This window comes from Paralichthys olivaceus, chromosome 15 (assembly GCF_024713975.1).
Source record: "Paralichthys olivaceus isolate ysfri-2021 chromosome 15, ASM2471397v2, whole genome shotgun sequence".
Taxonomy (NCBI): domain Eukaryota; kingdom Metazoa; phylum Chordata; class Actinopteri; order Pleuronectiformes; family Paralichthyidae; genus Paralichthys; species Paralichthys olivaceus.
In genome coordinates this window covers 390,225-411,499 of record NC_091107.1, presented here as the reverse complement: position 1 = coordinate 411,499, position 21,275 = coordinate 390,225, and the positions used below count along the sequence as shown (strand labels likewise).

The 21,275-nt window shown below is 42.3% G+C and overlaps 3 protein-coding genes and 1 long non-coding RNA gene across 6 annotated transcripts in view; 1 reads left to right on the top strand and 3 right to left on the bottom strand.

Annotated features, from left to right (window-relative positions):
• Positions 1-333: 333 nt before the first annotated feature.
• On the bottom strand, positions 334-2,119 carry LOC109645792 (putative olfactory receptor 52L2). The gene is made up of 3 exons (XM_020111435.2): positions 2,016-2,119; positions 1,765-1,912; positions 334-1,654 (listed from the first exon to the last, which is right to left on the bottom strand). Exon 3 carries the CDS (start codon positions 1,647-1,649, stop codon positions 705-707), a length of 945 nt encoding a protein of 314 aa, XP_019966994.1. The 5' UTR covers positions 1,650-1,654; positions 1,765-1,912; positions 2,016-2,119; the 3' UTR covers positions 334-704.
• A 177-nt stretch (positions 2,120-2,296) lies between these two features.
• Positions 2,297-21,275, top strand: part of LOC138413773 (uncharacterized) — an 85,099-nt gene continuing 66,120 nt past the window's right edge. For all 3 annotated transcript variants that reach the window (XR_011246161.1, XR_011246159.1, XR_011246160.1), the window contains exons 1-3: positions 2,297-2,669; positions 3,552-3,672; positions 12,664-12,784. This is a non-coding gene — a long non-coding RNA (uncharacterized lncRNA). The remainder of the gene's footprint in view (positions 2,670-3,551; positions 3,673-12,663; positions 12,785-21,275) is intronic.
• Positions 5,284-7,434, bottom strand: LOC138413814 (olfactory receptor 8G17-like). The gene has a single exon (XM_069539908.1). It carries the CDS (start codon positions 7,423-7,425, stop codon positions 6,493-6,495), a length of 933 nt encoding a protein of 310 aa, XP_069396009.1. The 5' UTR covers positions 7,426-7,434; the 3' UTR covers positions 5,284-6,492.
• Positions 14,396-16,546, bottom strand: LOC138413815 (olfactory receptor 8G17-like). The gene has a single exon (XM_069539909.1). The coding sequence runs from the start codon at positions 16,535-16,537 to the stop codon at positions 15,605-15,607; it is 933 nt and encodes a 310-aa protein (XP_069396010.1). The 5' UTR covers positions 16,538-16,546; the 3' UTR covers positions 14,396-15,604.

Sequence of the window (21,275 nt, the reverse complement as noted above, 5' to 3'; positions counted from 1 at the left end):
ATTTTATTATATTAAATTATATTACATTATATTATACAATTTTATTACATTGTGATATATTATTTAATATTTGATTATATTGTGTTATTATATATTATATCATATCATATTTTGAATATGATGATGAAAGTTTTCTGCAGCCACCACAACTGCATTTGTGGGAAAATACTCAGAAAATACTGAGATACTTAACTCAAGTAAAAGTTCAAATACAACAAAATGACACAATAAAGATTATTATATGATGATTTATTATTTTTAAAGAAGATTTCTCATGAACTACAGTTACAGTACTGTTTCAGTTTATTTTCATATATTTTCATCAAACCAACATACATTAAATAAAATACAAATAAATAAACACTTATTTTTCAAAATAAAACATTTAAGCTCAAATTAACATTAGGTTTTTTTCTGGAATTAAGTTTTTTAAAATCAAGTCAAATGTATTAAAGAAAAAAGAACAATGACTTTTCATTTAATCACACAAAACCACAGTCAAACATCGAATCATTCAAAAACATATGGTTTGTCCAAATTTTGCCTTTTATAACATTTCATTTGTTGAATGAGGAAGTTTAACTCTCAAACTCTTTAACAAAAACTTCTAGTGTTCAGGTTCAAGGTTCATCTTCACAGGTAAAATATTCATCATCATCTTTCACTTGAAAATAAAAACAGGAACATGAAATGTTCATCGCACATTAAAAAGACGGCTTGACTTTTTTGCGTTGGAATATGTTGGACAAACACTTGTGTATTTCCTGGGACTGCAGGCCGTAGATAACGGGGTTCAGGCTGCCGGGGACCACATTAAAGAGAATGGCTGAAATCTTCCTGTACTCGGCTAACTCGGGGAAACGATGGAGCGTGATGAGGATCATCCCGCTGACCAGCATGATCAGGTACAGACACAGGTGAGTGCTACAGGTCTTCAGGGCTTTACTGTTCAGAGACTTGCTCTTACTGGTCACACACGCTGCTGTGATCTTAGAATAAGTCAGGATAATAGAACCGATAGATGCCGAGAGCAGGACCACGGTGAACGTGAGGCCGTAGATGTTATTAATAAAGACGTTCTCACAGGAGAGTTTGAACAGCGAAGCGTTGTCACAGTACGGGTTAGTGATCAGAGTCCGGCATCGGTTCAGTCGTACAGTCAGACTGAGCAGGACGGCCACCAGAGCAAAGGCCACGCCCCAGGCTGAGACCGTCAGCTTGATCACCATTTTATTAGACATTATGGCAGCGTAACGCAGAGGATCACAGATGGCCACGTATCTGTCAAACGCCATAATCATGAGCACCGTGTGGGCGTTGGTGCCAAACATATGAGTGGTGAACGCCTGCATCAGACACTCGTAGTAGTGAATAAAGCGCTCGGAGGGCGGCACCAGAATGTCTGAGAGCACCCGGGGAACCAGCAGAGAATTCCCCATGATGTCGTTAATGGACAGGTTACAGAAGAGCAGGTACATGGGCTGGTGCAGTCTCCTGTCCGTCCATATCAACAACACGATGCCCACGTTGGCAACGAATATGAACACATAGATGAAAAGCAGACAGATAAAGATGGGGTGCTTGCTCGTCTTGGTGACCTTTAACCCCTCGAGCTGCAGAGTGAGGCTGTTGTATGAAGAGTTTTCCATCGGAGCTGCACAAGAGAGACGAGGGAAAAATCATGAGTAAGAACAGTAAACAACAAATCCACCATCATCATCTCAGTAATTACATGAAAGTTGTTTTCAAGCAAGAAACATGTACTTTGTCTGCAGCCAGTGTAAAATCAGGATAGCCGAGCAGTCAGCCGGAGGGTCAGCTCAGTGAAGGGATCAGCGTCCTGCCATCAGCCTCCTTGTGTTCACTCCTTCAGCTTCACTGGTTTTATGAACCTGGCTGTTCTCTGGGGAAACTTTACCAGCACATAATCAAACATTATGTCATGTTCACAGGATAGTTATTGGGAAAACACCAGGCCTCAGTTTGGTGTTGTCTTCATGTGTATTAATACTCACGTTAATGGACGTTTCCAGCGTCCTGAGATGTTATCTCGTTCTTGTCATCAGAGTATCTCTCACTTTATAACGCCAGTGAACATTGTCCTCTGGAGTTTTTGTCTCAGTCTCTAGTTTCAAGTCTTCTTCAACACAGCTGAAAGTACCCGAACAGCTCAGGACAACAAGCCCGTCTTTTATTATATTTCACTCGTCTCCTTCACTTCCATCAACAGCACCACTTTCGTTAGAACCCCCTTCGTAACAAAAGTCCCCCCAGACACACTACTCACAACAGGAAGTTCGTCCCGACCTTCAACAATAAAGCCACTAAATAAAATAGCTTACAACATCGATATTCTACTTTAAATACAAGATGTTCTGAACTAAATGCAATGGATCAGTGTTATTAACTGAGATCAGAGCGGCACATTTGAAAACCTCAGCAGGAGAAAATCCGGAGGATCAGGACTGGATAGGATTCAAATTCTTTAATGGAAGATTTAACCTTGAAATAAATCATGATGACTGGAAATACACTCCGAGAACTGTAGTAGTTTTAAACATCCTGTCAATGACAACGTGTTTATGAAAGTGAAGAGGTAACTACATGTTAGCATGATGCTAACAAAGTTCACCGGTGAGGACCCCCACACAACTGAAGAAAACTCACAGGTAGTTAGCTGTTAGCTAGTAACCATAATTAGTTAAATTACCATTTCATCGTTCGCTATAGTTTCTAATTATTGTTTACATGGTTTTAACGTTAGCTCACCGTGCTAATGTTAGCTAGCGCCAAAAGGCTAGCGCACTAACATTAGCTTACAGCGCGCTAGCTAACGTCAGCTGCTCAGCTACTGTTAGCCATTAGCTAGATAATTGATGGTAGATAATGTGAGCTGCCACTAGTTAGCGCGGTAGCTAACTTACATGCTTATTTAAAGCTACACCTAGCTTGGCAAACGTAAACCTGGTCAGTAGCTAACCTTGGTAACATTAGCTTCCTGGCCCTGTGGTGAAACAGTACAGATTGCTAACTTTAATCCAGTTTAATCATGAAGCTAATCTCTGGTGGAACAAACTCTATTTATTTAATGCTGTGGAGGAGTCTCAGTTTAAAGTCTGTTCCTCCAGAGTCCCAGTGATTTACTCAGCTACATCCATGTGTTTATTACACATCAGAAATGTGCTTCATCTTGGCTCCAGGGACCAATAAGAAGTTATCAGTGCCTGGTTATCTGTCATATTTCGGGCAGACGCTGCTGTTTTAAAGCCAAAGAGACTTTCAACACTTGACCTTTGGAATATCTTCTGTAAACAACTTAAATAAAAGTCTGGGTGTGTAACTTGTTTGTTGATGGGCTCATAACACCAGGACTCAGTCCTGAATGTAGTCTTGCTTGGTAGAATGCATGAGGCGTAAAGGCAGGGACATACCGAACACTGCACTGGCTGTAATGTGGACACTTGTCAGGACCACATGGAGTCATAGTGTTTGAAATCTTCACTCTCTCATTCTGTCTCTTTCTCTCACTTTCTCTCTTGTCCTTCCATCAGGCACCAAGCTTTCTCCCGTCAAGCTCTTCCATAGTTGGTCCCAGGAGATTCAACCAGACTCCATCATCGTAGACTGTAGCAAAGACTCAGCAGGTGGCGTGACTGCAGGACATCAGCTGAGGTAAGTTAAGCTACATCTTTAATTGATGGTTGATAGCTTATGCTATTTGCTTCACTATGCAAAGTAAAGGTAAGGTACATCCATGAAGGTTCATCAGCTGGCTTTGATTTAAGGTCTAAAAGGAATCTCTAGAAGAAAAAAAACGACTTGGATATAAGTCCACACTTTCAGTGTTTGGGGTTATACGAATACACAAATGATGCCTGTATGTGAGCGTGTTCTCGTCTTCGTCGCTCTTCACACACAGACATATATATTTAGTTATTAATTGATTCAGTGCGCACGTTTGAATGCAGCAAGCTCTTGGTTGTGTGTTTGTGAACTTACTGGCATTCATCACACAAAAGAGAAAAAACAGCCACTGATGAGCATTGTTGACCATGGTGTGCTTGAGAAGTGTCCAGGAGAGGTCCTGTATGGGGGGGGGGGGGGGTATTTGCTTTGCAACAGATTGTCAGTGATGTCACCTCCTCTCTGTCGGCCGTCTCGTCGTCTTCAGACTTAATGATGGAGTTGGAGCTGAGCTTGGCTGTGTAGTCGTGGGTGAACAGGGAATACAGGAGGCTGCTGAGCACACAGCCCTGAGGTGTGTTAAAGAGCAGTTGGGAGAAGGTGTGGCTTCAACACCTGGGGCCTGCCTGTCAGGAAGTCATATGTCCAGCTGCAGGTGTCCAGACCAAGATCAATGAGCTTCCAGACGAGTTATAAGGGAATAATGTTGTTGAATGCTGAGCTGTAATCAGTGAGCATCCTCACATATGTAGTCCCTTGGTCCAGGCTGAGCACTGGGTGGGTCGCCAGGGCGATGGTCTGTGGAAACCGAAGAGGGTCCAAGGTGTCGGGAAGGGAGGAGCTAATGTGAGTTTTGATGTGTCGCTCGAAGCACTTCATGATGACTGATGTCATAGTGACAGGCTGGCAGGAGGCCACTGGTTTCTTAGGGACTGGAACAATGATGGATGCCTTGAAGTGTGCAGGACCACAGACTGACTCAGGGCTGAAGATGTTACATGTGCTCAGCAACATGATGGAGCAGTGATCTGCTTTACCTATAGCAGGGCGAGGGAGGGGTTTGTAACTGTCACTGATTGGGGTGTAGCAGTGGTCCAGTGTTTATTGCCCCTGGTTGGGAAAGTGATGTGTTGATTGTATTTTGGGGAAATCGGCTTCATATTTGTCCTGTTGAAGTCTCTCAATACAATGGAATTGTCCTCAGGGTGTAAGTTCTCCATTTCCTCTATAATCAATTACAGCTCCTCCTGGGCTTAAGACTCATCCACATTTTCCACACATTAAAAAATATATAATGTGCTCTGAAACTTACCTTTTTTAAGATAAAATGATAAAATATCATGATCATTTAAATGTTATTATACAACTGTAGAATTTAGAGTAAAAAAAACATTTACACCACTTACTCTTTAACATTTTATTAGAGACCAGGTATGAACATATTTAAACTAAACTTAACTTAAAGGGTCCAGCAGTATCTGCTGGCGTGGCAGTTCAGTTCTCTTCACGTGTCACGTGTCTCTTCTCCACGTGTCACGTGTCTCTTCCTCATGTGTCTCTTCTTCACGTGTCTCTTGTCTCTCTGTGTTCCACCCAGCGTCTCCCTCTGGCACCTTTGCTGCTGCCTGTTGAACATGAGGACAAGCAGCTAACAGCCCTCAGCTGCAATGATTGATACTCTGGTACAGGTGGAGGTTCTCTCCGAGCCTCCTCCATGCCCACACACAGTAACTGGTTAATTTACAGTTGTCAGTGTGTGTAAGAGTTGTACATGTGCATAGATTCTGTTCTTACATAAGAACAAATCCCAGATTAAAAAACATTGGTGAATGTCAGAATGTTCGTTAAGAATGTGTAAATGTTCTACAGAACAGTTGGTGAATGAGGTCACCTTTTACTCTCTTTTGACTTTGCCTTGTACACAAGCTTCTCACAGTTCTACTGAATATCAGAAATAAGGACAGAGATGTTTTGTACCACAAATACGTTTGTAAGTTCATGTTTTGAAAAAAGACGTAAACCAGTGCAATTTTCTAAATGTTCCAAATGCTGTGACCAAAATGTCTCCAACTATGCTCTGAAGCATATGTATGTGCAAAATAACCACAATACTTGAATGAATATTCACTAGATTTAGTGTGGGTATTTCTTGGGTCATTTCTTGATTATTAACTTTTGGAGCTTATCTGCCAAAGGTCAATGTAAAAAATTTGCTCCACAAATTTCTTTCTAATGTATTTTAGCAAATAATAGGGATATAAAAAAACCAAACTATTCTGATCAGAAAATGATTCCTCATTAAATAATACTGTAAGATAAGTGACATCAAGAGGTGATCAGTGCATTGTTCAAACATTTATTTTTTTCACTGCTGCAACTCTTCATCAAACTGTGTCTGTATCCTTGAAACAAAGTCATCATGTCATCACCGTTATCGAACGTTTCCTCCTGTCACAAGTCCTCTTCTTCATATTCATGTTTCACTTGATGACAATAAATGTTTTCACCACAATTGAGCTTTTATTATATATTTAGAATGCACACTTACAAATGAGAGGAAAATATGAATTATCTGCAGCTTCAGATAATGAAAAACACAGTTTGTTTGGAATGATGAGATGTAATGACATTCATTACCTTGTCAATAGAATTATATTAATGTTAGAAGATATATAGACTTTATAACGTCACCACTGAGCTATGTTGATCAACACAAAATCATAAAATACAGTAGAACAATCATAGTTGTCAAGTTATTTGTCTCATTATCTTTTAAATTAAACATTGAAATGTTTTCTCTTACAATTGTCACATTTTCTCGTGCTCAAACAATTTTGACAAGAATTTTCGTATTTCTTTGGACTGCACTCCATAAATAACTGGGTTGAGGCTGCAAGGAATGATATGAAACAAAATGCTGGAGAGTTTCCTATAGTCTGAGTACTGAGGGAAGCGATGCAGAATAATGATGATCATTCCACTAAACATCATGATGAGATACACCATTAGATGAGTGCTGCAGGTCTTTAAAGCTTTACTGTTCAGAGACTTGTTTTTACTGGTCAGACAGACGATGGTTATTTGAGTATATGTGAGAACTATGCTGCCGATAGAAGCTGAGAGCAGGACCACGGTGAACGTGAGGCCGTAAACATTATTAACAAACACACTCTCACAGGAGAGTTTGAACAGCGAGGCGTTGTCACAGTAAGGATTCATGATCTTTGTCCTGCATCGGTTCAGTCTTATGGTCAAACCCAGCAGAATCCCCACCAACACAAAGGCCACGCCCCAGGCAGACACTGTCAGCTTGATCACCATCTTGTTGGTCATGATGGCAGCGTAACGCAGAGGATGACAGATGGCCACATATCTGTCAAAGGCCATGATCATCAGCACCGTGTGGGAGGTGGTGCCGAACATGTGTGAGGTGAAAGCTTGGACCACACACTCGTAATAACTGATGAGACGTTCAGAGGGAGGACGCAGGATGTCTATGAGCAAACGCGGGACCATGATAGAGTTTCCAAGTATGTCATTAAATGGCAGGTTACAGAAAAGGAGGTACATGGGCTGGTGAAGGTTTTTGTCTGTGAAAACTAGGACAGCAATGCCTACGTTAGCTACCAGGATGAACAGATAGGAGAAAAGGAAGAAGAGGAAGACTGGGTAGATTGATTCATTTGAAACATTCAACCCCTCCAGCTGGAGAGTGAAGCTGTTGTAGGTGTAGTTTTCCATCAACCTGAAAGAATAAAGAAATGTTGTTATTGTCATGTGTAATGAGACAAATCATTTCAGAAAAAAGTCAAATCGTATCACATTATTTTGATCAGTCAACTTCAGTATAAGTTCCACAAATCATCATTGTTTGAACAATAAAAGCTGAGGTAATATTATTTCAGTAATATAACTGTGTATGTTTTTCCTCTTACTCAAGATATTAATAAAAAAGGTAAAGGTTATAAAAAGTACTTTTAAGTACTGGATACATACTTAAGAGTGTAATGTCAGTTAGCCTTCTTTCCCTGGTCGATATCAGCCCTGCTGATAACACCCACCTGCACATAACAACAGTTATATTGATGTGATTCCTACTTTAGGGAATTCAACTATCAACACCTTTGATAATACCTGATGACAACATTCAAAATCTTAATGATGAAATACACAACTTGTGCCACTTAATACCTGAATGTTTTTCTCATGCTATTCTACCATAAATGCTGCAATTACTCTTATACCTTTAGTAACTTCAAAGTTCACAAAACAATTGTGTCATCAGAATCATAATAATCAGAATCGAAATATTCATAAAAATAATGGGGTGGAAGTTGTCTGAATTCTGTTCAGTTTTACAAAAGACTCTTGAAGCTCTTTCTTTTTTTTCATGATCCCTTTATTCTTTGACCTCGATGTCATTTATTTATGCCTATTGCAAATTCTTGTAGCTTTGGTCTTAAGCTACTTTCCAATATATGACCTGAACTCTGGATATTCTCCTGACGTTTTCTGGAGGGAATGCATGTGAGACATTCTCTGCAGTTTTTCCTGCCAGCCAACAAGTCAAACTCTCAATCGTGTTTGAGTGTGTCCATGTGAGGATACAGCAAGATTCTGACTGGAAAACTCACTGTGAGCGAGTTAGCAGATTTATGAGAGACGCTAAACTGAAATAAAACACAAACAATACAAATATCTCAGAGAAAAGGGTGCAGACGGCCTCATATCTGTCAAAGGCCAAGATCATGAGCATAGTGTGGGAAGTTGTACCAAACAAATGTGTAGTAAACACATTCATTAAAACGTATTAGACATTCAGAAGATGGCTGCAACATATCTGAAAGCAACCAGGGCACAATATGAACACCAAGGTACATGGGCTGGTGATGGTTCTTATCAGTTAGAATGGAAATCCCAATATTCATAACGTTACAAAAATGTAGGAAATTAAGTCCGAGAAAAAGACTCCGAATCCTTTGTGACTTTGAACCCCTCCAGCTGGAGAGTGAAGCTGTTGTAGATGTAATTTTCCATCAACCTGAAATAATGAAAATAGCTATACAGACTATGTAACAACGACGCTAGTGCCAAGTTTAATACGTTTTCAAGCCTGTTTCGTTTTCAAAAATGTGATTAATTTGGGAGAAAAAAAAGTTAAGTGTCATTTTTCAGGCCCTGGTTACAGTTAACCCCTAACCCTAACCCAATAATACTCCATGTTTAGACCACAGGGCTTACACTAGTTCTTTGTACACTCTGCGGGCCTGATCTACTGACATCCAAAATATAGATATATAATATTATAACACATTGCACGTTTGGTTGGTGAGGACCCCCACACAACTGAAGAAAACTCACAGCTGTTAGCTAGTAACCATAATTAGTTAAATTACCATTTCATCATACGTTCGCTATAATTTTTAATTATTGTTTTAACGTTAGCTCACCGTGCTAATGTTAGCTAACGCACTAACATTAGCTTACAGCGCGCTAGGTAACGTCAGCCGTAAATCTGGTCAGTAGCTAACCTTGTTAGCATTAGCTTCCTGGCCCTGTGGTGTAACAGTACAGATTGCTAACTTTAATCCAGTTTAATCATGAAGCTAATCTCTGGTGGAACAAACTCTATTTATTTAATGCTGTGGAGGAGTCTCAGTTTAAAGTCTGTTCCTCCAGAGTCCCAGTGATTTACTCAGCTACATCCATGTGTTTATTACAATTCAGAAATGTGCTTCATCTTGGCTCCAGGGACCAATAAGAAGTTATCAGTGCCTGAACTGCAACTCATTGTTCGACCACACAATCGCCGCCGGCTCCCCCAGGAAGGCCGCGAAGCACCGGCCTTGAGTGAGTACGCTGACCCAAGGAGAGCGTCGAGGAGGCGGCGCCGCAAGCGAGGCAAGAGAGCCGGGCTCCACACTAGGCTAAAGGCTCGCCCGAGCAGACCACCGCTCCCCAGCCTCTTGTTAGCTAACGCATGGTCTCTGGAGAAGAAAACTGGACGAGCTACGAGCTAGGATAACATCGCAGAGGGAGACCAGAGAGTGCTGCGCTCTTGTTTTCTCCGAAACCTGGCTTTTGGAAAGAGTCCCAGACTCTGCTGTTCACATGGAGACTCACTCATTGTACCGGGGGGATCGGACTGCTGCCTCCGGTAAGACGACAGGGGGAGGTGTGTGTGTTTATGTCAACAACGTGTGGTGTAGAGATGTACGGACTGTATATAAACACTGCTCATCGGATCTGGAGCTTTTACTGCTGCAATGTCGTCCCTTTTATCTCCCAAGAGAGAGTTTCTGTACCCGGCTTACAGACAAAAACTGAAGCAGTCGAACCTGTCACCAGACAGGTTAAACTATGGACACCAGAGGCTGAGAGCACTCTTCAGGACTGTTTTGCCACAACTGACTGGAAGTTTTTAGAGCTGCAGCCACCCGAGAGGACTCCTCTGTCAGCGTAGACGACTATGCTGAGTATGTGACTGGGTATATCAGCACCTGTGTTGAGAACATCGTACCCATCATACAAGTGAGGAAGTTCCCCAACCAGAAGCCCTGGGTAAACAGCGAGGTGCTGCACTTGCTGCGTGCTCGAACTATTGCTTTAAATCTGGCAACGAAGCCGAGTACAAGGCTGCGTAGTACAGACTGGAGAAGGCCATAAGAGCAGCCAAGAGACAGCACAGACAGAAAACAGAGGACTTCTACTCCAATGCTGACCCCAGGAGAATGTGGCAATGTCTGGATCACATCACAGACTTCAGAACCAGCTCCAGAACCACCACCATCAGCTCGTCGGACAGCCTGCCAGACGACCTCAACACCTTCTTCACCCGCTTTGAGAGCTCCACCCCCACCACCTCTACAGAACACAGACACACTCCGGCCACTCAATCCCCCTCCCCCCCGCCAGTCGTCACATCAGCCCAGGTACACAAAGCATTGAGGAGCGTCCCCCCCCGGAAGGCTGCCAGGCCAGACAATGTACCAGGATGCGCCCTCAGGGCATGCGCTAACGAACTGGCTGATGTTCTCACCCCCATCTTTAACCTCTCCCTCAGGCAATGCATCGTCCCGAGATGCTACAAGACCACCACCATTGTCCCCCTCCCCAAGAAGAACCCCCCATACTGCTTGAATGACTTCCGGCCTATAGAACTCACTCCTATCATTATGAAGTGCTTTGAGAGAGTGATACTGTCCCACATTCACAGCAGCATCCCAGACACTACTGACCCCCTGCAGTACGCCTACAGGCACAACCGGTCTACCTCCGACGCCATCACTGCCGCCCTTCACATCTCCCTCTCCCACCTGGAAAATAAAGACTCCTACATCAGGATGCTCTTAATAGACTACAGCTCCGCCTTCAACACGGTCATCCCCAGAAACTTACCCACAAACTGTTAGCCCTCGGACTTCACCCCGCCCTGTGATTTTCTTTTTAACTTCCTGACTGGCAGGCCACAGTCTGTCAGGATCGGGAGAAGGACTTCTGCCACCATCACCACCAACATCGGGACCCCACAGGGCTGTGTCCTCAGCCCCATCCATTACACCCTGTTCACCCATGACTGCGTCGCTTCCCACCCCGACAACACCATCGTCAAATTTGCCGAGGACACTGCCGTGATAGGACGCATCACCGGCAGTGACGAGGCAGCCTGGAGGAGGGAGGTGGACAATCTAGTGACGTGGTGTGGAGACAACAACCTCACCCTCAACACAGACAAGACCAAGGAGATGGTAGTGGACATGGGGAAGGAGAGGAGGCCTCACCAGCCACTGTCATCCGAGGTCTTGAGGTGGAGAGGGTGAGGAACTTCAAGTACCTGGGGGTCCACATCAGTGACGACCTCCCTTGGACATTGAACACTACACAGGTGGTGAAGAGGGCTCAGCAGCGGCTGTATTTCCTGAGGAGGCTGAGGAAATTTGGGATGGCCCCCAGGATCCTCAGCAATTTCTACAGCTGCACAATTGAGTCTGTCCTGACCAACTGCATCACTGTGTGGTACGGCAGCTCTACTGTACGGGACTGCAAATGCCTGCAGAGAGTGGTAAAGACTGCGTCTAAGATCACCAGGACACCACAACCCTCTCTGCAGTGCATCTATCACTGCAGAGTCCACAGGAGAGCTGTCTTCATCATCGAAGACCCCACTCACCCCCAACATGGACTTTTCACATTCCTACCCTCAGGCCGCAGGTTCAGGAGCGTGAGATGCAGAACCACCAGGTTCAAGAACTCCTTCTTTTCCACAGCCGTTAGACTGCTAAACAGCTGAACCCACCCTTAAGGACTGAGCCCCCCTCACTGGTCACTTTATCTTCTATTGGACACTTTATTATATTGCGGACACTTTATTCCATTGCACTACAATACCTGTTACCTTGAATCCATCAGCTCAATTGCACTATACCGTTTACTGCGGAATGTTGTACAATAATTTTTCATCACACAAGAAAAATTTATGTTTCTCTTCCTACAGTTTATATTTCTATTTTTTACTGCATTTGCTTTGTTATATTTTCTTAGATTTATTTATATATATTCCGGCATCCTGTGTGGGCAGCAATGTAAGAATATCATTGTACAGGGAAACGTGTTTCTTTACTGTGCATATGACAATAAAGCTTTGAAATGAAATGAAATATCTGTCATATTTCGGGCAGACGCTGCTGTTTTAAAGCCAAAGAGACTTTCAACACTTGACCTTTGGAATATCTTCTGTAAACAACTTAAATAAAAGTCTGGGTGTGTAACTTGTTTGTTGATGGGCTCATAACACCAGGACTCAGTCCTGAATGTAGTCTTGCTTGGTAGAATGCATGAGGCGTAAAGGCAGGGACATACCGAACACTGCACTGGCTGTAATGTGGACACTTGTCAGGACCACATGGAGTCATAGTGTTTGAAATCTTCACTCTCTCATTCTGTCTCTTTCTCTCACTTTCTCTCTTGTCCTTCCATCAGGCACCAAGCTTTCTCCCGTCAAGCTCTTCCATAGTTGGTCCCAGGAGATTCAACCAGACTCCATCATCGTAGACTGTAGCAAAGACTCAGCAGGTGGCGTGACTGCAGGACATCAGCTGAGGTAAGTTAAGCTACATCTTTAATTGATGGTTGATAGCTTATGCTATTTGCTTCACTATGCAAAGTAAAGGTAAGGTACATCCATGAAGGTTCATCAGCTGGCTTTGATTTAAGGTCTAAAAGGAATCTCTAGAAGAAAAAAAACGACTTGGATATAAGTCCACACTTTCAGTGTTTGGGGTTATACGAATACACAAATGATGCCTGTATGTGAGCGTGTTCTCGTCTTCGTCGCTCTTCACACACAGACATATATATTTAGTTATTAATTGATTCAGTGCGCACGTTTGAATGCAGCAAGCTCTTGGTTGTGTGTTTGTGAACTTACTGGCATTCATCACACAAAAGAGAAAAAACAGCCACTGATGAGCATTGTTGACCATGGTGTGCTTGAGAAGTGTCCAGGAGAGGTCCTGTATGGGGGGGGGGGGGGGTATTTGCTTTGCAACAGATTGTCAGTGATGTCACCTCCTCTCTGTCGGCCGTCTCGTCGTCTTCAGACTTAATGATGGAGTTGGAGCTGAGCTTGGCTGTGTAGTCGTGGGTGAACAGGGAATACAGGAGGCTGCTGAGCACACAGCCCTGAGGTGTGTTAAAGAGCAGTTGGGAGAAGGTGTGGCTTCAACACCTGGGGCCTGCCTGTCAGGAAGTCATATGTCCAGCTGCAGGTGTCCAGACCAAGATCAATGAGCTTCCAGACGAGTTATAAGGGAATAATGTTGTTGAATGCTGAGCTGTAATCAGTGAGCATCCTCACATATGTAGTCCCTTGGTCCAGGCTGAGCACTGGGTGGGTCGCCAGGGCGATGGTCTGTGGAAACCGAAGAGGGTCCAAGGTGTCGGGAAGGGAGGAGCTAATGTGAGTTTTGATGTGTCGCTCGAAGCACTTCATGATGACTGATGTCATAGTGACAGGCTGGCAGGAGGCCACTGGTTTCTTAGGGACTGGAACAATGATGGATGCCTTGAAGTGTGCAGGACCACAGACTGACTCAGGGCTGAAGATGTTACATGTGCTCAGCAACATGATGGAGCAGTGATCTGCTTTACCTATAGCAGGGCGAGGGAGGGGTTTGTAACTGTCACTGATTGGGGTGTAGCAGTGGTCCAGTGTTTATTGCCCCTGGTTGGGAAAGTGATGTGTTGATTGTATTTTGGGGAAATCGGCTTCATATTTGTCCTGTTGAAGTCTCTCAATACAATGGAATTGTCCTCAGGGTGTAAGTTCTCCATTTCCTCTATAATCAATTACAGCTCCTCCTGGGCTTAAGACTCATCCACATTTTCCACACATTAAAAAATATATAATGTGCTCTGAAACTTACCTTTTTTAAGATAAAATGATAAAATATCATGATCATTTAAATGTTATTATACAACTGTAGAATTTAGAGTAAAAAAAACATTTACACCACTTACTCTTTAACATTTTATTAGAGACCAGGTATGAACATATTTAAACTAAACTTAACTTAAAGGGTCCAGCAGTATCTGCTGGCGTGGCAGTTCAGTTCTCTTCACGTGTCACGTGTCTCTTCTCCACGTGTCACGTGTCTCTTCCTCATGTGTCTCTTCTTCACGTGTCTCTTGTCTCTCTGTGTTCCACCCAGCGTCTCCCTCTGGCACCTTTGCTGCTGCCTGTTGAACATGAGGACAAGCAGCTAACAGCCCTCAGCTGCAATGATTGATACTCTGGTACAGGTGGAGGTTCTCTCCGAGCCTCCTCCATGCCCACACACAGTAACTGGTTAATTTACAGTTGTCAGTGTGTGTAAGAGTTGTACATGTGCATAGATTCTGTTCTTACATAAGAACAAATCCCAGATTAAAAAACATTGGTGAATGTCAGAATGTTCGTTAAGAATGTGTAAATGTTCTACAGAACAGTTGGTGAATGAGGTCACCTTTTACTCTCTTTTGACTTTGCCTTGTACACAAGCTTCTCACAGTTCTACTGAATATCAGAAATAAGGACAGAGATGTTTTGTACCACAAATACGTTTGTAAGTTCATGTTTTGAAAAAAGACGTAAACCAGTGCAATTTTCTAAATGTTCCAAATGCTGTGACCAAAATGTCTCCAACTATGCTCTGAAGCATATGTATGTGCAAAATAACCACAATACTTGAATGAATATTCACTAGATTTAGTGTGGGTATTTCTTGGGTCATTTCTTGATTATTAACTTTTGGAGCTTATCTGCCAAAGGTCAATGTAAAAAATTTGCTCCACAAATTTCTTTCTAATGTATTTTAGCAAATAATAGGGATATAAAAAAACCAAACTATTCTGATCAGAAAATGATTCCTCATTAAATAATACTGTAAGATAAGTGACATCAAGAGGTGATCAGTGCATTGTTCAAACATTTATTTTTTTCACTGCTGCAACTCTTCATCAAACTGTGTCTGTATCCTTGAAACAAAGTCATCATGTCATCACCGTTATCGAACGTTTCCTCCTGTCACAAGTCCTCTTCTTCATATTCATGTTTCACTTGATGACAATAAATGTTTTCACCACAATTGAGCTTTTATTATATATTTAGAATGCACACTTACAAATGAGAGGAAAATATGAATTATCTGCAGCTTCAGATAATGAAAAACACAGTTTGTTTGGAATGATGAGATGTAATGACATTCATTACCTTGTCAATAGAATTATATTAATGTTAGAAGATATATAGACTTTATAACGTCACCACTGAGCTATGTTGATCAACACAAAATCATAAAATACAGTAGAACAATCATAGTTGTCAAGTTATTTGTCTCATTATCTTTTAAATTAAACATTGAAATGTTTTCTCTTACAATTGTCACATTTTCTTGTGCTCAAACAATTTTGACAAGAATTTTCGTATTTCTTTGGACTGCACTCCATAAATAACTGGGTTGAGGCTGCAAGGAATGATATGAAACAAAATGCTGGAGAGTTTCCTATAGTCTGAGTACTGAGGGAAGCGATGTAGAGCAATAACAATCATTCCACTAAACATCATGATGAGATACACCATTAGATGAGTGCTGCAGGTCTTTAAAGCTTTACTGTTCAGAGACTTGTTTTTACTGGTCAGACAGACGATGGTTATTTTAGTATATGTGAGAACTATGCTGCCGATAGAAGCTGAGAGCAGGACCACGGTGAACGTGAGGCCGTAAACATTATTAACAAACACACTCTCACAGGAGAGTTTGAACAGCGAGGCGTTGTCACAGTAAGGATTCATGATCTTTGTCCTGCATCGGTTCAGTCTTATGGTCAAACCCAGCAGAATCCCCACCAACACAAAGGCCACGCCCCAGGCAGACACTGTCAGCTTGATCACCATCTTGTTGGTCATGATGGCAGCGTAACGCAGAGGATGACAGATGGCCACATATCTGTCAAAGGTCATGATCATCAGCACCGTGTGGGAGGTGGTGCCGAACATGTGTGTGGTGAAAGCTTGGACCACACACTCGTAATAACTGATGAGATGTTCAGAGGGAGAACGCAGGATGTCTATGAGCAAACGCGGGACCATGATAGAGTTTCCAAGTATGTCATTAAATGGCAGGTTACAGAAAAGGAGGTACATGGGCTGGTGAAGGTTTTTGTCTGTGAAAACTAGGACAGCAATGCCTACGTTAGCTACCAGGATGAACAGATAGGAGAAAAGGAAGAAGAGGAAGACTGGGTAGATTGATTCATTTGAAACATTCAACCCCTCCAGCTGGAGTATGAAGCTGTTGTAGGTGTAGTTTTCCATCAACCTGAAAGAATAAAGAAATGTTGTTATTGTCATGTGTAATGAGACAAATCATTTCAGAAAAAAGTCAAATCGTATCACATTATTTTGATCAGTCAACTTCAGTATAAGTTCCACAAATCATCATTGTTTGAACAATAAAAGCTGAGGTAATATTATTTCAGTAATATAACTGTGTATGTTTTTCCTCTTACTCAAGATATTAATAAAAAAGGTAAAGGTTATAAAAAGTACTTTTAAGTACTGGATACATACTTAAGAGTGTAATGTCAGTTAGCCTTCTTTCCCTGGTCGATATCAGCCCTGCTGATAACACCCACCTGCACATAACAACAGTTATATTGATGTGATTCCTACTTTAGGGAATTCAACTATCAACACCTTTGATAATACCTGATGACAACATTCAAAATCTTAATGATGAAATACACAACTTGTGCCACTTAATACCTGAATGTTTTTCTCATGCTATTCTACCATAAATGCTGCAATTACTCTTATACCTTTAGTAACTTCAAAGTTCACAAAACAATTGTGTCATCAGAATCATAATAATCAGAATCGAAATATTCATAAAAATAATGGGGTGGAAGTTGTCTGAATTCTGTTACTATGGCCGAATACTATGACAGTTTTACACAAGACTCTTGAAGCTCTTTCTTTTTTTTCATGATCCCTTTATTCTTTGACCTCGATGTCATTTATTTATGCCTATTGCAAATTCTTGTAGCTTTGGTCTTAAGCTACTTTCCAATATATGACCTGAACTCTGGATATTCTCCTGACGTTTTCTGGAGGGAATGCATGTGAGACATTCTCTGCAGTTTTTCCTGCCAGCCAACAAGTCAAACTCTCAATAGTGTTTGAGTGTGTCCATGTGAGGATACAGCAAGATTCTGACTGGAAAACTCACTGTGAGCGAGTTAGCAGATTTATGAGAGACGCTAAACTGAAATAAAACACAAACAATACAAATATCTCAGAGAAAAGGGTGCAGACGGCCTCATATCTGTCAAAGGCCAAGATCATGAGCATAGTGTGGGAAGTTGTACCAAACAAATGTGTAGTAAACACATTCATTAAAACGTATTAGACATTCAGAAGATGGCTGCAACATATCTGAAAGCAACCAGGGCACAATATGAACACCAAGGTACATGGGCTGGTGATGGTTCTTATCAGTTAGAATGGAAATCCCAATATTCATAACGTTACAAAAATGTAGGAAATTAAGTCCGAGAAAAAGACTCCGAATCCTTTGTGACTTTGAACCCCTCCAGCTGGAGAGTGAAGCTGTTGTAGATGTAATTTTCCATCAACCTGAAATAATGAAAATAGCTATACAGACTATGTAACAACGACGCTAGTGCCAAGTTTAATACGTTTTCAAGCCTGTTTCGTTTTCAAAAATGTGATTAATTTGGGAGAAAAAAAAGTTAAGTGTCATTTTTCAGGCCCTGGTTACAGTTAACCCCTAACCCTAACCCAATAATACTCCATGTTTAGACCACAGGGCTTACACTAGTTCTTTGTACACTCTACGGGCCTGATCTACTGACATCCAAAATATAGATATATAATATTATAACACATTGCACGTTTGGTTGGTGAGGACCCCCACACAACTGAAGAAAACTCAAGTTTGGGCACAGTTGTGGTCACAGAAAGCACACAGAACTTGACAGTTGATAACCAGCGTGGCAGTTAAGACAAGGATCAAAGGCCTGAAGTCAAGCAAGCTGTCGACGCGAAGGAAGGAAGAATCGACTGAACTGACTTAACCATGGCGAAGGAAACTCTTGGGAAAACAGTCAAGCAACTGAAGCAAGAGAGGACCTTAGCTAAAACTGCCTTCACCAAGCAAGCAAACTACCTGAGCAGAGCTGCAGAAAGCATGATCAAGCATGAACTACAAGATGAGTTCAGCAAGCTCAGTTCTCTGGCAAGGCATGTCAGCAATGCAAATGATGAATGCATGGCTGGCCTACTGGCAGACATTGAAGATGAAACCGATGAGGGTGAAGAAGTCAAGCTCGACAAGCACCAGCAGGATGAGCTTGAAAAGACAATGGCAGAGTGTGACGTGAAAGTGGTTGAAGTCCGGAAGGCAGTCCAATCCAATCTCTGGCCAAGATATGGTGAAGATGAGGTAAACTCTGCAATCCAAGAAACAGAAATAGCCTGTGATAGAGCTCATGCAATCCCCATCGCTGCTATCAATAGAGACGGCTATGAACTGCAGCTGGAAGAAGCGAAGAAGCTCCATGATGCAATTGCATGCCTGAAAGACTGGGAAAAATGGATCCCACATGATCGGACAGCACGCCTGGGAGGCAGAGTAAAGGATCTGAGAGCACTCGGCAACAACCTGAAAGCCAGAAGGGCAGAATTCCTCGCCGCACAAAGAATTGCAGAGGAGGAAAGAAGAGGAAGAGAGCCTCAACCGATGGCAGTTCCACAACCAGTGGTGAGAACAAAGCCAACCAGTCTACCCAAATTCACTGGGTTCAAGAGGAATTTTCACAGATGGAAGAGAGACTGGAGAACCTGCAAAGGCAGGGAGAGCCAACCGGCTCATTGGAGGTAAGGAAGTTCCAACTCCTTGACAGTGTAGACGAGAGAATATGCAGAGACCTGAGCCTGTCAACATACAACAGTGCTGAGGACATGTTTAGAGTACTTGACAACAGGCATGGAAACAAGTCAACAATTGCCTTGGAAATAATTGAAGACCTGGAGAAAATCCCTCCTTTAAAGTCACACCAGACAAGGAATGTAATTGACTTAATTCAAGCTGTAGAAAAGGCCCTGAATGACCTCACCGAGCTTGAAAGCACAGGAGCCATCAAGAATCCCCTGGTGATCAAAACCACAGAGAGCAAACTACCAGACAATATGAAGAGAGACTGGCTCACATTCATGGTCAATCCAAGAAACGGTGTCACACCTGACAATCACTTCGACAGCCTTCTTACATTCTTAAAGACTCAGAAGGAGATTGTAGAGAAGGTAGACCAACTGGGTGTAAGTGAAACATCTGAAAAGAAGCCTATTTACCTGGAGAAGAAGTATGCCTCTACAAGGTCCACAAGGAAGAAGTTCTTCCCCGACACCAACCTGGAGGACCTTCACAGACCAGAGCACATTGAGCTTCTCATCGGCCACTGTGAAGGAAGACTCGCTCCACAAAGAGTAAAGCTAGTAGGAGATCTTGTCCTTTGGGAAAGCCCTTTAGGAAAGATCGTTGGCGGAGCATATCCAGACCTCTGTGAAGTAGTGGACATGGCTCTGCACAATTCTGAGACTCACTTTGCACGATTGATGAGAGTCACAGCAATGAAGTATCAAGAAATTGCTGAGATGCAAGAATTCAAGGCTGAAACCAAAAGCACAGTTGCTGGCAGATAATTCTTAGACTGGTGGAAATGGGACAGTATTGGGGCGGCCTGTGAACCCATGTGTGGAGGATGCCGGTGCGGTAACTGTCAACTAGGAGGCAAAGACATGACTCTGAGTGAGGAGAGAGAGCTAGAGATTATCAGACAAGGCCTCACCTATGTGAAAGCAGATGCTCACAGTTATGAGCCTCACTGGGACACAAAATACCCCTTGATTAAAGATCCAAGTTCCCTGCCCAACAACAGGAATGCAGTGGAGGCCACTTTTCTGAGGAGAGAGAGACAGCTTAAGAAAGAACCGGAGTGGCGTGTGGCATACACAACTCAAGTCCATGAGATGGTGGAAAGAAAAGCAGCAAAGAAACTCAATCACAATTCATTGAGCACATTCACAAGATGCACTCCAGACCTGCAGAGGGCGACCACATGCAAAATAGTTGGTGGAACCCAAACTCTCAACATTGCAAAAAAAAGCATGGCATGAAATGTTTGGAGTTATATGGCTGGAAGTGTAGCAACACTAACTGGTAGCAGAGACTACGATCTGGCAGTGTGAAGGTGGTCAGGAGGAGTATGTGTAGATGCTTGATGACAGATGAGGTGCAGCTGGTGAGGCTCTGCACTGACTCCAGTGCACCTGCAGGCAATCACACACACAGGAAGAACCACTCAGGGAGTGGTAGCAGGTTAGCAGTACCCAGAACTAGAGGGAGAGGGTAGAAGCAGTTTGAAGGGCAGATGTAACAGGAACATTTCAATTGGTTTAGTTATTTTGTCCCAAACAGTCACCTTTTACTCTCTTTTTACTTTGCCTTGTACACAAGCTTCTCACAGTTCTACTGAATATCAGAAATAAGGACAGAGATGTTTTGTACCACAAATACGTTTGTAAGTTCATGTTTTGAAAAAAGACGTAAACCAGTGCAATTTTCTAAATGTTCCAAATGCTGTGACCAAAATGTCTCCAACTATGCTCTGAAGCATATGTATGTGCAAAATAACCACAATACTTGAATGAATATTCACTAGATTTAGTGTGGGTATTTCTTGGGTCATTTCTTGATTATTAACTTTTGGAGCTTATCTGCCAAAGGTCAATGTAAAAAATTTGCTCCACAAATTTCTTTCTAATGTATTTTAGCAAATAATAGGGATATAAAAAAACCAAACTATTCTGATCAGAAAATGATTCCTCATTAAATAATACTGTAAGATAAGTGACATCAAGAGGTGATCAGTGCATTGTTCAAACATTTATTTTTTTCACTGCTGCAACTCTTCATCCAACTGTGTCTGTATCCTTGAAACAAAGTCATCATGTCATCACCGTTATCGAACGT